Source organism: Dermacentor albipictus, chromosome 6, assembly GCF_038994185.2.
Source record: "Dermacentor albipictus isolate Rhodes 1998 colony chromosome 6, USDA_Dalb.pri_finalv2, whole genome shotgun sequence".
In the NCBI taxonomy this organism is placed as follows: Eukaryota; Metazoa; Arthropoda; class Arachnida; order Ixodida; family Ixodidae; genus Dermacentor; species Dermacentor albipictus.
Genome location: NC_091826.1, coordinates 134,857,832 through 134,874,117, shown reverse-complemented (window position 1 = coordinate 134,874,117; position 16,286 = coordinate 134,857,832). Strand labels below are relative to the sequence as shown.

The 16,286-nt window shown below is 49.3% G+C and overlaps 1 protein-coding gene across 3 annotated transcripts in view; it reads right to left on the bottom strand.

The window, feature by feature from the left end:
* The window catches only part of LOC135902237 (BAG family molecular chaperone regulator 2), a 72,104-nt gene that overhangs the window by 13,757 nt on the left and 42,061 nt on the right, over positions 1–16,286 (bottom strand). For all 3 annotated transcript variants that reach the window (XM_065432208.1, XM_065432207.1, XM_065432209.1), the window contains exon 2: positions 2,581–2,752. In XM_065432208.1, coding sequence (XP_065288280.1) covers positions 2,581–2,752 — 172 coding nt within the window. The remainder of the gene's footprint in view (positions 1–2,580; positions 2,753–16,286) is intronic.

Below are 16,286 nucleotides of genomic sequence, written 5' to 3'. Positions count from 1 at the left end.
CTTTTGCCCGTGTGCATGTGTAAGCCTGCCGTCCATTTCTCTCCTTCCAAAGGAGATTGCCTTCTTATCACATTAATTGCATTCCCCCTGCGCATGCCCTATCCTGTAGATTCCGTGGTTTCAGATAGCGGCGGAGCATATATATGCTGACTGACGGAATAAACACACTTTGGTTGTTAGTCAGGGCCGTTGTCTGTGTCCCTTCACTCGTCCCGTCGTTTAGCGCTGTTTTTATTGCTCGTAAGTTCAATTCATTCGTTCTCATGATACCTGATATATGTGTTAATTTTTTGTGTTTGATATAAATATATAAAACATTTTAAACATACATAACACATATTTTAAACATATATAACACAAAAAATGGTTACATATATGAAATATCATGACAACTGAAATTTGAACTTAGCCTCAATTGACTTCAATGTTACAGACATATTTAGATATAAAAGGTTCATTTCCTTCGTGACAATATTTCGGCCCAGAAAGTACTATAAAGCAGGTTTTGACGTTTTTGGAAATGAAAATTTCCTGAAGATTTTGATACGACAAAATGTATTAACTGAGAAAATGAACTCAGCTATTCTAGCACATACTATTATAATTGAAGAACAAAATTAATTAATGAAAGTGTCCTGCTCCATAACCCTTCAGTCACTAATTATGCTAGACTGTCGATAAATGTGTGAAATTTACATAATTTTACGCCAAGGTGCTGCAGACTCTACAGGAAGCAAGTCAAGCTGAGGTTAGAAAGGTTCTGTGCATTTTGAGGTTTGAGGTTTATTTATTGATTTCTTTCTCTGTACATCAACAGAAATCGAAGCAAAAGCAAAAGGCTATACAGCCTGACAGAGGCTTTTGCTCCGAGATACAGTTCAGCAAGCAGCCGTAAGCAGACAAAAGATAATCATTGAACAATCTAAATTGTCTCTAGTTATAAAAAAACAAAAAATATAACAGAGTAAAGAAAGCAAGCAGATCGACATTCATATATTGTAACAAGCAGCAAAAAAAAAAAACAATGTGTGCTAAGAAATAAAACACAGTGTTTATAGAGACCCACCATATTTACATAATAATTAAATGTTCCTTTACTGTACAGTCAGTCATGCAACAATTGTTCACTAAAAATATTTTGTCACCCCCTCGAATTGCATACAGAGATTAATAATTCGGCACAAGCATTACAACAAAAGGTAAAACACCTTTCGAAATTTCTACCGAAACTTTCCACTTCGAATGTCCCTTCAAACACGGTAGTGCCTTATGCATTAACCACAGCAATCGTCTGAACCGATAAATTTTGGTCAGAAATAAAATGGGTGCACTTTAGCAGTGCAAAATGTTCAATCTACTGAAAGCTTAATGTTTGTTGTCTATATTTTGCAACCACTTCACAGTAATGGCAAAAATAAGTCGCACCCACAAACGTGTGCGCCGTGCCTGAAGGAGATATGTTGGGTCTGCCACTCCCATTTGAACCTGCTCTGCAGGAATTGCTTTAAGTCATCATCGCTTTTTAATACAAAAGCGTCAAATCGCTTATTGAGCGAAAAAGCCGGCGCCGGGCGCCTGAAGCAGCCTACAATCTCTTAGACGGCGACTCCACGTCACGAGTGTGCCTCGACAGAGCCGAGCAGGCCTGACGAAACATCTGCGCGCCCGGTGTAGTGTGAGCCGAGAGGGTATCGCTGCGACGCTACGCCAACCCAGTGCTGTGTATACCTAGGTATATTGCCATACTGCTGGGCAGCGCGACTGGCGTAATGCATCCCCTGCACTACGTTGAGTGCGGTCGTGCACGCGCTGTAGCATGTGCAGCTGCGTGCACCGCTGATGTAGTGCTGTTGGCTTGCACGCCACGGTTGTAGCTACTGCACAAGTGTAAGCGATTCTAAAGTGGCCCCGAGTCACCCCATACATTGTTGAAATTCATTTCTATGGAAGCTCGTTACCGCATTTACCCAAGTGTTATATAGTTTACGTTTGGTTTGAGTGTAGTGTTAATTTTTTTTTTACCGGCTCATACAAAACAAAACTGCACTAGCCGTAAACTCCGAACAAACCAGTGAGGAGTGACCTCCTGAGTTCCGGCGCATCTCGTGAGTGTTGGCGGCAGGCAACAAGCGTTTGTTCGTGTGGAATGTGAGTTCGGTGTGAACGCGCTCGTTTTGCGAGCAACTATCGCGCGGCTAGTCAGGCGACATAAAGCTTCTCGGTGTGAAACCGCGATTATACAGGGCAACAAAATAACACGTAGATGCTCCGAAATGTTCTTTTTATATGTTTTCTTGGTCACAACTTCATAATGATATTACATTACTAGACTAACTTTCGTCGAACCCTCGATTATAGCGAATTGCTGCGCGCTTTCGTTTTACACGCTCGGATCTATGCGCTCTGCTTGTATCTTGCTGCCCGTTCATGAATTGGGCTATAACAAACCGTCCACCATATTCTCAAGTGAATACTCGCGAGTTAATATGCCTCACACGAGTAGGGTCGTAATGGTGGTGGGGAGCAGTATCTTTTCGCCAAATGTGGCAGAAGTGAAACCCTCGCATGCCACCTCCTTACCTGGCACCTTTGGGGTCAGAGGTCATGCGAAGCACAAGGCTGGTGACGTACTGCTCAATTTGCCCGAGCGCAGTCTCCTGCTCCTCGCTGCGTGGTGTGGTCACCGACACGTCGACCGACTTGACGCGCGTCTGCAGCCGCTCGACCGTCAGGCTCACTTCTTCGCGGAGCTCTGCAAGGTTTTATTTTTTTAGCACACTGTGAACCTAGAGTCCAAAGGAGAGGCTTAAAAATAGGTGATACTAATGGTGTTTACGGCGCGCATTATTAGTATTGTATCGTCATGACACCGCACGTGCCTATGAAGCTGGGCGCACCTGCTGTAATCACTTTCTTCCCTCACTCTCTATTTGTCCCTTCTCCTCTTTCCTGTTGTGTGCTATACATTGCACGCGATGCCCGTAATAAACGTTCTTTGCTCGGTTGATCTTCTTAGGAGTACGTGGTCACTTCAATTAGCAGCCACACACATATCACTAAAAGTGTAGCAACATTGCACTAGAAGCACCATGCCGCACATTTCGTAAGCATGCAGGATAAGTGGCCTGGCGCACTAATTATGAAGCCAATTTCTCGGCTTTCTATCTGCACAGTAATTCACTGTGCACGGAACACTCGATTGCAGTACCCACACTGACCCCTGCCCATAAAAACGGGAGCTACATCACGAAAGGTGGCGAGCGATGACTTCGCACGCGGCTTTTGTCGCTACCTACGAAGAAGGACCCACAAAAATGAATCCCGTGGTTTGCGACCTGCACGGAGAGAATACCTTTACAAAAGGAGAGCATCTCTCACCCTCGTACACGCGTAGGGGCCTCGTGAAGTGAGAGTTTAATGCGACAAAAGCGCTCATTTGATGACTATTCTTGCAAATTGCCGTCGCTTGTTGCATTGCAAGACAATCGGCCAATGGACCACTTCCGCCCAACCTGGACGACAGAAATTAAAGGCACCCAGACAGCCACGAACCACTACGAGTGTGGAAATGGTTTATATATACATATATATATATATATATATATATATATATATATATATATATATATTCTAAAGGTGTTATAGAGCTCGGAAGCAGCGCAACGTCGACGGGCAGGGCAGTCACAGCTTTCAAGCACGAGAGCCGTTGCTGAGCAGGAGCGCTCGACCCATTACCGTTTAGAGCCAGTAGCGCTGAAACGCTCTCGTTGTGCTTTAAGTGTAGCATGTTTTGCGGGCACAGTTTCTCCCAGTAAAAGCTAGTTTTGTTTTTCACCGTATTGCAACTGTGTTCTTTAACGTCACCACCACGTGAGATCTGGCGGAGGTGCTTGTGCGTTCATGTCCCAAATGGCCCTCGAAGTCAAGCCTGAAGCCCGAGGACAATATCAACATTGCCCAAGTCCAGCGTGCTAGCCACCGACTGCAAGGACTGCTCCGAGAGCTCGGACTTCTACCTGAGACGACAATGAAGATCGTGGCCAAGACAACCCCTATGGCTGCCTCAGCGGCACCCGTTATCCTGCAACAACCTCGGGCCCACCGACTGTTCATGGAGCAGCTACTGAAGACCCGGAATCCTGGCTGGAGACCTACGAACGAATCGCGACTTTCAACAACAGGGGCTCGCATTAAAAGGCGCCGTCAGAACGTGGGTTGAGAATAGGGAGTCGACCATGACAACATGGGACCTCTTCCGTAGCGGCTTCCTGCGCAGCTTTACGAGCGTCGTGCGCAAGGAAGTGGCCGAAGCTATGCTGGACGCCCGAGTGCAGCTACCTAACGAGAACGTTGCCATCGTTACAGCAGAAATGAGCCGTCTGTTCCGCCATGCCGACCCGGATATGTCCCAGGAGAAGAAAGTCCGCCTATTGATGCGTGCATGGTGTAAAACAGGAACTTTTTGCCGGAATGGTAAGAAGCCCACCGAAGACTGTCGACGAGTTTTTTCGCGAGGGCACTAGCATCGACAAGACACTGCAAATGCGGAAACGGCAATTCAACCACCGCACGAGCTTGACAATCTACGCCGAAGTTCAGTCACTGGCTACCGATGACCAGCGCGAGAGTATCCAAGCGATCGTGCGGGAGGAGCTACAGAAGCTGTTCCCGTCATCAAAGCCACAAGTGGATTCGATTGCCGGCGCCGTACATGAGGATCTGGTACAACAACTCAGAGAAGCTCCTGAATCACCGCAGCCTCAGCCACAAGCGATGACATATGCCGCTGTAGCCCACCGTCACGTTCCCCCTCCGCGCCCATGGCAGGGCCCAGTGACGGCACAGTTCCGTCGTCCTCCACCACCCGCGCCGCCAGCACACCAACCGGTCAGCTCACGCGGCATTCCAAGGAAGACTGACGTTTGGCGCGCCCCCGACCGCCGTCCACTTTGCTATCAGAGCGGAGAAACCGGGCACATCTACCGCCGATGCCCATACCGGGAGATATATAGACCTTGCGATATAGCCGACTACCTCGTCGCCACTCAGTGGAGCCCTCGACGACCGTCCCGTTCACCGTCACGAGGCCGCTACGTGTCGCCACAGCGCCGACCATACACTGGCCCAGCCCGGGGCCGGTGAGCGAGCCCATATCCAGAAAACTAAAAGCAAGAACCGATGGAGGTGTGGTTGCTGTTCGTTGAGCTGACGAAGATCCTCCACCGCCGACGAAGACGCCGAAGAAACTACCTCGACGACATGACGACACGCCGCCGTCCCGACAAAGTCAGGAAGCCAAGACTACACCGACGAAAGACGACTTGACGACACGAAGTTCCAACTTCAGTTCAATACGAAGCAACCGTGATCCAACGCCAAGACCTAACTGCAACGCTAGACAAAGAACCACCGACCTCGACGTGCTTCTCGACGGCCACGCAGTTACCGCCTTAGTGGACACAGCGGATGATTACTCCGTCATGAGTGGACACTTTGCCGCCCAGTTGAAGAAAGTTGAGACTACATGAGAAGGCCCTCACATTCGGACCACTGCAGGACACCTCATAACGCCGACTGGAACCTGCACGGCAAGAATTACCATTCGTGACCGGACTTACCGTGCCACCTTCGTTATCCTGCAACAGTGTTTACGAGACGTCATTCTCGGCGTGGACTTCCTGAACCAACACGGCGCAATCACCGACCTGAAGTCGAAGTCAATAACGCTGTCGGAAGATCAAGCGATACCGCCGGAGAGTCCAAGAGCACAACTTTTCCTTCCTGTACAAAACATGTCAGCGCTCCAGTGCCATTTGTTGGCACTGAATCTTACCTTACGGTGCACAATAGTTTCAAGGAAGGGTGCCTAAAGCATCCCACCAAAAACATGCTACAGTGTAGAAATGCAGCAAACAGAGCAGTTTTTATATTCCTAAAAAGTCTCGTTCTGGGAGATATCTTTTGGAACGTGCTAGACAAGCAGGAATTGCTGAACCTTGCTCGAGTTCGATGTGTAGAGCCTATGGCCACTTTTACATGCCAGGTACTGTATTTCATCATTGTGACCCGCGTGAATTTTTATGCGAAAGACGTGAGTCGCCGACTGGAAAACAAAGAAAAGGCCGCCATTGCAAATAAAAAGCTATTCTTCTGTAGGTATTCCCTTCATGCTTTTGATTACGTTTGTCTTCATGTAATGCTTGTTTCGGTAACTGATATTACCTTTCTAAGAATTAACATGCAAAATTCATCTTGATGATGATGATGTGTGGTGTTTTGTGGCGCAAGGGCCAGATTTGGCCAAAGAGCGCCATGACAAATGGTAGTGTTAACGATGTATTATGGAAGATGTGACTTGGCTGTAAAGTGGCCTAAAAAAAATAGTTGCTGTAAAGTGCGTAAAATCTACGTGCTATAAAATTATGGCGATGATTAATGGCGAAGACTGTGAAGATTAAAATCCATCGTAAAAGAACGATGCATTGTTTAAAATATGCGAGACGTTAAATTTCTTACAGCACTACAGCCTCGCCAGAGCCCTTGAACCGCAAGGGCTCTGGCATGTGCATGTGCAAGGCATGTGCTATTTAAAATAATTATCGCAGTGGCATCCTCTGGAGAGAGGAAGCGCTACGAACGTATGGGGCTAATACCATGCAACACATCTTTCAAGAAACCTAAGACGGCGTTGGTGTCAAAGAGTGGTTCTGGACCAAGTAACATAGCAGGATGAAGGGGGATGTGGTGCCTGTACGCTAAGAGAAAATGTTTTTTTCTTTCGGGTTCGGCTTCCCGACACTCCAGTAGGACGTGGAGGACGGTCAGCCTCTCCCCGCACCTACCACAGGTTGGAGGCTCATTTCCCGTGAGTAAGAAGTTATGTGTTCCAAAAGTGTGTCCTATTCTAAGACGGCAGAATAGGACATCTGTCCTGCGGGATTTTGTTACAGGAGGCCAGAAACCTAATTGTGGCTTTATCGCGTGCAGTTTGTTATTTACTTCTGCGTCCCACTTACGTTGCCAGTGGTTTCGCAGTTTCCGTCTTAAAAAAGGCTTCAGGTCCGTGACAGGCACCGAAGCAGTAGGACTGATTGTATGCAATGAAATTGATGTGGCCATCTGGTCTGCTAGAACGTTACCCTCGATGCCCCTATGTCCAGGCACCCAGCATATAATGACATGCTGGTTAGACATATACCGTCTACAGAGGACGGAATAGAGCTCAGTAATTACGGGGTTTCTGTGTTTACATTGCGACTTCAAGGCTTTTACGACGCTTAAGGAGTCTGTAAATAATATTGTTTTTTGAATATTTGATTTTCTGATATGTTTCACAGCCGACAATAGTGCATGGGCCTCAGCCGTAAATATGCTTGTTTCAGGGTGCAGTACACTGGATTCCGAGAAGGATGAACCAGTGGCTGCGTATGACACCCCGGCATGCGACTTAGAAGCGTCTGTATAAAACTCTGTACACGAGTACTTGTACTGGAGCTCCAAGAAGTGCATTTTGATATGTGTCTCTGGCGCATGTTTAGTGACCTGTACAAGGGATGTGTCACACTCTATCAGCTGCCACTCCCAGGGCGGTACTAGCTTAGCTGGAGGCATTAGGCGTTGTTCGAGAACTGGGACATCCATTTCCCTGCTAAGTTCCCTTGCACGCAGTGAGAAAGGAAGTCTCATAGAGGGTCTGTTATGAAAAAGTGTTTCACATGTCAAGTCGTTAACGGTTGTGAAACACGGATGTTCCTTATTAAGCGCACTTTCAGAAAATAGTTGAAGCTGATGTAAGTTCTCCGAAAATGGAGTGACCACTCATCGGACTCAACATACAAACTTTCAACAGGGCTTGTTCTAAATGCGCCAGTGGCCAGACGGATTCCCAGATGGTGTACGGGGTCTGACATCTTTAGCGCGCTCGGGGCGGCAGAGTGATATACTGCGGCTCCATTGTCTATTCGTGACCGAACTAGGCTCCTGTAAAGATTCAACAGGCACTTCCTGTCGCTAGCCCATGATGTGTGGGATAGGATTTTAAGTAGGTTCATTGTTTTTAGACATTTTTTTTAAGATGTTTTATGTGAGGAATGAAATTGAGCCTAGAGTCAAGAATAACACCAAGGAATTTGTGTTCTTTGCTGACAGGAATTTGGTGTCCGCCCAGTTCTACACAAGGATCCGGGACCAGGCCTCTCTTTCTTGTGAAGAGAACACAAGAACTTTTGTGGGGGTTGACCTTAAATCCGTTTTCGTCTGCCCACTTGGAAACCTTGTTCAAGCCCTGCTGTACCCGTCTTTCGCATACTGTGAAGTTGCAGGATTTGAAGCCTATTTGTATATCGTCTACGTATACGGAGTAAAAAATGGCAGGTGGTAGTGAAGCACGTAGCGTGTTCATCTTGACGATAAAGAGAGTGCAGCTGAGCACGCCTCCCTAGGGTACACCAGTTTCCTGCGTAAAGGGACGTGAGAGTTCATTGCCGACTTTTACCCGGAAGGTACGATTTGACAAATAGCTTTCAATTGTGTTCAGCATATTTCCACGGATGCCAATTTCCGACAGGTCTCGCAAGATCCCGTAACGCCATGCCGTGTCATATGCCTTGTCCATATCAAGGAATATCGATAGAAAAACTGTTTATGTATATAGGCATCACGGATATTTCCTTCCATGCGCACAAGATGATCGGTTGTGGACCGCCCTTCTCGGAATCCACACTGATAAGGATGGAGTATATTGTTGAGCTCAAGGAAATGTATAAGTCTGCGATTAATCATTTTTTCAAAAAGCTTACACAGACAATTAGTTAGAGCTATCGGACGGTAACTTGCCGCCAAGGAAGGGTCTTTTCCCTGCTTTAGAACAGGAACCACAATCGCTTCTTTCCATGTGGATGGGAGGTATCGCGAAGCCCAAATAGTATTGTATAGTGTAAGAAGTGTAACTTGTGCGTCAGTATGTAGGTGTCTGATCGTGTCATATATGACTCTGTCTGGTCCCGGTGCAGTGCTTTTACATGTGTTCAAGGCAGCTCTCAACTCGGCAATACCGAAAGGCCGATTATACGGTTCATTCTGCCTAGACTTTCGTATGATTGGCTTACGCTCTACTATTTCTTTATGTTTAAGAAAGGATTGGGAATAGTGCGTTGAGCTCGACACTCGCTCAAAGTGCTCCCCAAGTGAGTCTGCCTGGTCTTTTAGTGTATCGCCTTGTGTGTTTACCAGAGGTAGTGAATGTGTTTGTCGCCCTCTTATCCTAATAACCTTGTTCCAGACTTTGGCCTCATCTGTGTAGGAATTTATACTCGATAAAAACTTCTCCCAACTTTCTCTTCTAGCCTGTCGGTGGGTTCTCCTGCCCTGGGACTTTATTTTCTTAAAGTTAATAAGATTCTCCGCAGTGGGAGACGCTCGTAGCAACCCCCACGCTTTGTTCTGTTTTTTACGAGCGATCCTACAATCGTCGTTCCACCACGGGACACGCCGTTTGTATGCCAAGCCATTTATTTCTGATATGCATTTAGATGCAATATCTATAATGAAGGCTGTGAGATACTGCACAGCAGCATCAATTCCTAAACAAGACATGTCATTCCATGAGATACTAGTTAAGTTTCGGAACTTCTCCCGGTCGGCTGTATCGATCTTCCACCTAGGAGCTTGTGGTAGACATTCTTTTCCTTTATGTGTTTTTAGCAGTATGGGGAAGTGGTCGCTTCCGTAAAGATTGTTGGTAACTTCCCATTCGAGTTCGAGTAGCATAGACGCGGAAACTATACTAAGATCTATTGAAGAAAAGGTTCTGTTTGCAAGAGAGTAATATGTGAGTTCTTTCTTATTTAGTATGCACGCACCGGACGAAAAAAGGAACTGTTCAACGAGACGGCCTCGCGCATCGATATGAGAGTCTCCCCACAGGCTGCTGTGCGCATTGAGATCGCCAAGAACAACATAGGGCTCTGGCAATTGATCTATCAAGGACTGAAATTCATGTTTGTTTAGTTGGTAATGCGGGGGTATGTAAAGCGAGCAAATAGTGATGAGTTTGTTTAGTAGGACAGCTCGAACCACTACTGCTTCAAGGGGCGTTTGTAGCTGTAAAGGTTGGCAAGATACTTCTATGAGTGACTATGACAACACCGCCCGATGATGCGACGGCATCATCGCGATCTTTGCGAAAAGTTAGATACTGTCGAAGAAAGTTTGTGTGTTTGTTTTTTAAATGTGTTTCCTGTAAACACAACACTTTTGGATTGGTGTTTGTATAAGTTCCTGCACATCATCAAGGTTTCTGAGAAGACCTCTGACGTTCCATTGAATTATTTGTGTGTCCATATTGGAGGTCAGTAGGTGCTGTGTGTACAGAAACAGAAGTAGTGATTATGGAAATTACAATGATTAAATTACAGAGCCCTTTCGAGGCACAGTAACGGGAGTTTTACCCTTTCTGGAGCGTTCTAGGGAGCCTCGCCGCTCCTTAGGCGCTAGGTGCGCCTTGAGGATAGGCGTTGTGTCCATTGCCTCTTGTGAGGCGCCGGACACGTGCTCTTGCGAGCGAGAAGTTTTCAGAGAGTCCCGCCTTGGAGGGCAAGACCCCAGCGCCCACCAGCGCGGAGGTCGATGGGGCTCCCTGAGGAATTTGGCTGCGCCGGCTGTTGCCAGCGCTGGAAGGGGCCGGGGACAGTGGGGCAGCCTCCGCTGCGCTCACCTTCGGGGTCGGTGGCCCCGTCTGCTGGGTAGACGGAGCAGCGCTAGCTGCAACCGCCGTGGGGGCAGATGGCGTGACTGCCGACTCAGTGCTTGTGGGTCGGACAGCCACCGGAGGCCGTTGTGACGCTGCCCCCTGACGCGCCACTTCGGCAAAGCTTTTCTTTGGCAGGTATGCTACCCGCCTTCGTGCCTCTTTGAACGATATATTATCTTTTACTTTTATGGTTACAATTTTTTTTTCCTCCTTCCAGGATGGGCACGACCGCGAGTACGCGGCGTGCTCCCCATCACAGTTTACACAGTGGAGAGCGTTCTCACAAGTTTCAGTGGTGTGTTCTGTGGCACTGCATTTAGCACAAGTTTGGCGGCCGCGGCAGCTCTGCGAGCTGTGGCCGAAGCGCTGACATTTGAAACATCGGAGTGGATTGGGCACGCAAGGCCTAACACGGAGCTTGATGTACCCGGCCTCGATTGACTCGGGCAAGATACTTGATCCAAAAGTAATTATTAGGTGCCTCGTCTGAATCTCTTTACCATCCCGCCTCATCTTTATTCTTCTGACGTTGATCACATTTTGTTCGCTGAAGCCCTCCAGGAGTTCCGCTTCAGTCAGCTCAAGTAAATCATCATCTGACACAACACCACGGGTGGTGTTCATTGTACGGTGTGGGGTTACTGTTATGGGGGTCTCGCCAAATGACACTAGTTGCGGTAGTTTCTCGTATTGTTTTACATCGCGGAGCTCCAAGAGGAGGTCGCCGCTTGCCATCCTCGACACCTTGTAACCTGGACCAAAAGCATCAGTCAGGGATTTTGAAACAAGGAATGGTGAAATGTTTCGGACTACTTTGTTTAGCTTTTCAGAATGAATAACGTGAAAGCGGGGAAAATTCTGGGTTTGACGTTTGAAAAACTTGAAGACATCTTCGGTGCGCCCTCGTTTCAGAGGGCGATCAGCAAGGGAGGGGAAAGAAGTTTCCATGAAAAATTCTATATATTCGGCAACAGCGCCGACCGCCCACCACGGAGCCCAACGAGGGGACGCGGCAGAGCTTGCATACAAGTCTGCACGACGCCAGTCGTACGCCGTCACTATAACCGAATATGGTGTACCCAAGGTTGGATATCCACACAGGGTTAACCCTTGCCGCCAGGAGAAAGGAAGTAAAAAGAAGAGAGAAGGAGACAGGAAAGGTCAAAAAGTGAGAAATAAAGACGAAGATTTGAGGAGGGAGAGACAGGAAAAGGCGACTGCCGATGTCCTCCAGGTGGGTCAGTCTGGAGGTGCCGTCTATGTGAAGCAGCGGCCAAAGGGGTGTGTTGCCTCCGCCGGGGGGCCTTAAAGGTCCAAACACCCAGCATCGGCTCAACCCCCAAGATCCCCCTTTCCACAGACACGGCTAAGCCGCGCACGGCTACACGCGGGAGGTTCCAACCCTCGTGTGCTCGGGTACATGGTGGCGCAACACACCAAACGCCTGCTTACGCAGACGCCCCTGCGGGGAATTCATCTTGCCAACAGGTTGATCACTGTCCTGTGTTCCTGCTCGTCCTTCTTCTTGCGTCATCTGTGGCCACCATGGTTTCATTTCCACGTGCGCTTGCACTCACTGCGAGTACTTTCAAGCGTGTGAGCCATGTACTGCCTCCTGCGTCTGCGCGGACTGCACGTGACTTCAACGAGGACCATTTAAGGACGCACAAAATGGCACTGACTCAATTTGGCGGCAGCAGTAGAGGCGGCATGTCCTCCTTCTCAGAAAATACTTCTTGCCAACAGGTTGATTAGTGTCCTGTGTTCCTACTCGTCCTCGGTTCTTGCGTCGTCTGTAGCCACCGTGGTTTCATTTCCACGTGCGCTTGCACTCACTGCGAGTACTTTCAAGCGTGTGAGCCATGTACTGCCTCCTGCGTCTGCGCGGACTGCACGTGACTTCAACGAGGACCATATAAGGACGCACAAAATGGCACTGACTCAATTTGGCGGCAGCAGTAGAGGCGGCATGTCCTCCTTCTCAGAAAATACTTCTTGCCAACAGGTTGATTAGTGTCCTGTGTTCCTACTCGTCCTCGGTTCTTGCATCGTCTGTGGCCACCGTGGTTTCATTTCCACGTGCGCTTGCACTCACTGCGAGTGCTTTCAAGCGTCTGAGCCCTGTACTGCCTGCTGCGTCTGCGCGGACTGCACGTGACTTCAACGAGGACCATGTAAGGACGCACACAACGGCACTGACTCAATTTGGCGGCAGCAGTTGTGGTGGCATGTCCTCCTTCTAAGAAAATACTTCTTGCCAACAGGTTGATTAGTGTCCTGTGTTCCTACTCGTCCTCGGTTCTTGCGTCGTCTGTGGCCACCGTGGTTTCATTTCCACGTGCGCTTGCACTCACTGCGAGTGCTTTCAAGCGTCTGAGCCCTGTACTGCCTGCTGCGTCTGCGCGGACTGCACGTGACTTCAACGAGGACCATGTAAGGACGCACACAACGGCACTGACTCAATTTGGCGGCAGCAGTTGCGGTGGCATGTCCTCCTTCTAAGAAAATACTTCTTGCCAACAGGTTGATTAGTGTCCTGTGTGCTTACTCGTCCTTGGTTCTTGCGTCGTCTGTGGCCACCGTGGTTTCATTTCCACGTGCGCTTGCACTCACTGGGAGTGCTTTCAAGCGTCTGAGCCCTGTACTGCCTGCTGCGTCTGCGCGGACTACACGTGACTTCAACGAGGACCATGTAAGGACGCACACAACGGCACTGACTCAATTTGGCGGCAGCAGTTGCGGTGGCATGTCCTCCTTCTAAGAAAATACTTCTTGCCATCAGGTTGATTAGTGTCCTGTGTTCCTACTCGTCCTTGGTTCTTGCGTCGTCTGTGGCCACCGTGGTTTCATTTCCACGTGCGCTTGCACTCACTGCGAGTGCTTTCAAGCGTCTGAGCCGTGTACTGCCTGCTGCGTCTGCGCGGACTGCACGTGACTTCAACGAGGACCATGTAAGGACGCACAAAATGGCACTGACTCAATTTGGCGGCAGCAGTAGAGGCGGCATGTCCTCCTTCTCAGAAAATACTTCTTGCCAACAGGTTGATTAGTGTCCTGTGTTCCTACTCGTCCTTGGTTCTTGCGTCGTCTGTGGCCACCGTGGTTTCATTTCCACGTGCGCTTGCACTCACTGCGAGTGCTTTCAAGCGTCTGAGCCCTGTACTGCCTCCTGCGTCTGCGCGGACTGCACGTGACTTCAACGAGGACCATATAAGGACGCACAAAATGGCACTGACTCAATTTGGCGGCAGCAGTAGAGGCGGCATGTCCTCCTTCTCAGAAAATACTTCTTGCCAACAGGTTGATTAGTGTCCTGTGTTCCTACTCGTCCTCGGTTCTTGCGTCGTCTGTGGCCACCGTGGTTTCATTTCCACGTGCGCTTGCACTCACTGCGAGTGCTTTCAAGCGTCTGAGCCGTGTACTGCCTGCTGCGTCTGCGCGGACTGCACGTGACTTCAACGAGGACCATGTAAGGACGCACAAAATGGCACTGACTCAATTTGGCGGCAGCAGTAGAGGCGGCATGTCCTCCTTCTCAGAAAATACTTCTTGCCAACAGGTTGATTAGTGTCCTGTGTTCCTACTCGTCCTTGGTTCTTGCGTCGTCTGTGGCCACCGTGGTTTCATTTCCACGTGCGCTTGCACTCACTGCGAGTGCTTTCAAGCGTCTGAGCCCTGTACTGCCTCCTGCGTCTGCGCGGACTGCACGTGACTTCAACGAGGACCATATAAGGACGCACAAAATGGCACTGACTCAATTTGGCGGCAGCAGTAGAGGCGGCATGTCCTCCTTCTCAGAAAATACTTCTTGCCAACAGGTTGATTAGTGTCCTGTGTTCCTACTCGTCCTCGGTTCTTGCGTCGTCTGTAGCCACCGTGGTTTCATTTCCACGTGCGCTTGCACTCACTGCGAGTACTTTCAAGCGTGTGAGCCATGTACTGCCTCCTGCGTCTGCGCGGACTGCACGTGACTTCAACGAGGACCATATAAGGACGCACAAAATGGCACTGACTCAATTTGGCGGCAGCAGTAGAGGCGGCATGTCCTCCTTCTCAGAAAATACTTCTTGCCAACAGGTTGATTAGTGTCCTGTGTTCCTACTCGTCCTCGGTTCTTGCGTCGTCTGTAGCCACCGTGGTTTCATTTCCACGTGCGCTTGCACTCACTGCGAGTACTTTCAAGCGTGTGAGCCATGTACTGCCTCCTGCGTCTGCGCGGACTGCACGTGACTTCAACGAGGACCATATAAGGACGCACAAAATGGCACTGACTCAATTTGGCGGCAGCAGTAGAGGCGGCATGTCCTCCTTCTCAGAAAATACTTCTTGCCAACAGGTTGATTAGTGTCCTGTGTTCCTACTCGTCCTCGGTTCTTGCATCGTCTGTGGCCACCGTGGTTTCATTTCCACGTGCGCTTGCACTCACTGCGAGTGCTTTCAAGCGTCTGAGCCCTGTACTGCCTGCTGCGTCTGCGCGGACTGCACGTGACTTCAACGAGGACCATGTAAGGACGCACACAACGGCACTGACTCAATTTGGCGGCAGCAGTTGTGGTGGCATGTCCTCCTTCTAAGAAAATACTTCTTGCCAACAGGTTGATTAGTGTCCTGTGTTCCTACTCGTCCTCGGTTCTTGCGTCGTCTGTGGCCACCGTGGTTTCATTTCCACGTGCGCTTGCACTCACTGCGAGTGCTTTCAAGCGTCTGAGCCCTGTACTGCCTGCTGCGTCTGCGCGGACTGCACGTGACTTCAACGAGGACCATGTAAGGACGCACACAACGGCACTGACTCAATTTGGCGGCAGCAGTTGCGGTGGCATGTCCTCCTTCTAAGAAAATACTTCTTGCCAACAGGTTGATTAGTGTCCTGTGTGCTTACTCGTCCTTGGTTCTTGCGTCGTCTGTGGCCACCGTGGTTTCATTTCCACGTGCGCTTGCACTCACTGGGAGTGCTTTCAAGCGTCTGAGCCCTGTACTGCCTGCTGCGTCTGCGCGGACTACACGTGACTTCAACGAGGACCATGTAAGGACGCACACAACGGCACTGACTCAATTTGGCGGCAGCAGTTGCGGTGGCATGTCCTCCTTCTAAGAAAATACTTCTTGCCATCAGGTTGATTAGTGTCCTGTGTTCCTACTCGTCCTTGGTTCTTGCGTCGTCTGTGGCCACCGTGGTTTCATTTCCACGTGCGCTTGCACTCACTGCGAGTGCTTTCAAGCGTCTGAGCCGTGTACTGCCTGCTGCGTCTGCGCGGACTGCACGTGACTTCAACGAGGACCATGTAAGGACGCACAAAATGGCACTGACTCAATTTGGCGGCAGCAGTAGAGGCGGCATGTCCTCCTTCTCAGAAAATACTTCTTGCCAACAGGTTGATTAGTGTCCTGTGTTCCTACTCGTCCTTGGTTCTTGCGTCGTCTGTGGCCACCGTGGTTTCATTTCCACGTGCGCTTGCACTCACTGCGAGTGCTTTCAAGCGTCTGAGCCCTGTACTGCCTCCTGCGTCTGCGCGGACTGCACGTGACTTCAACGAGG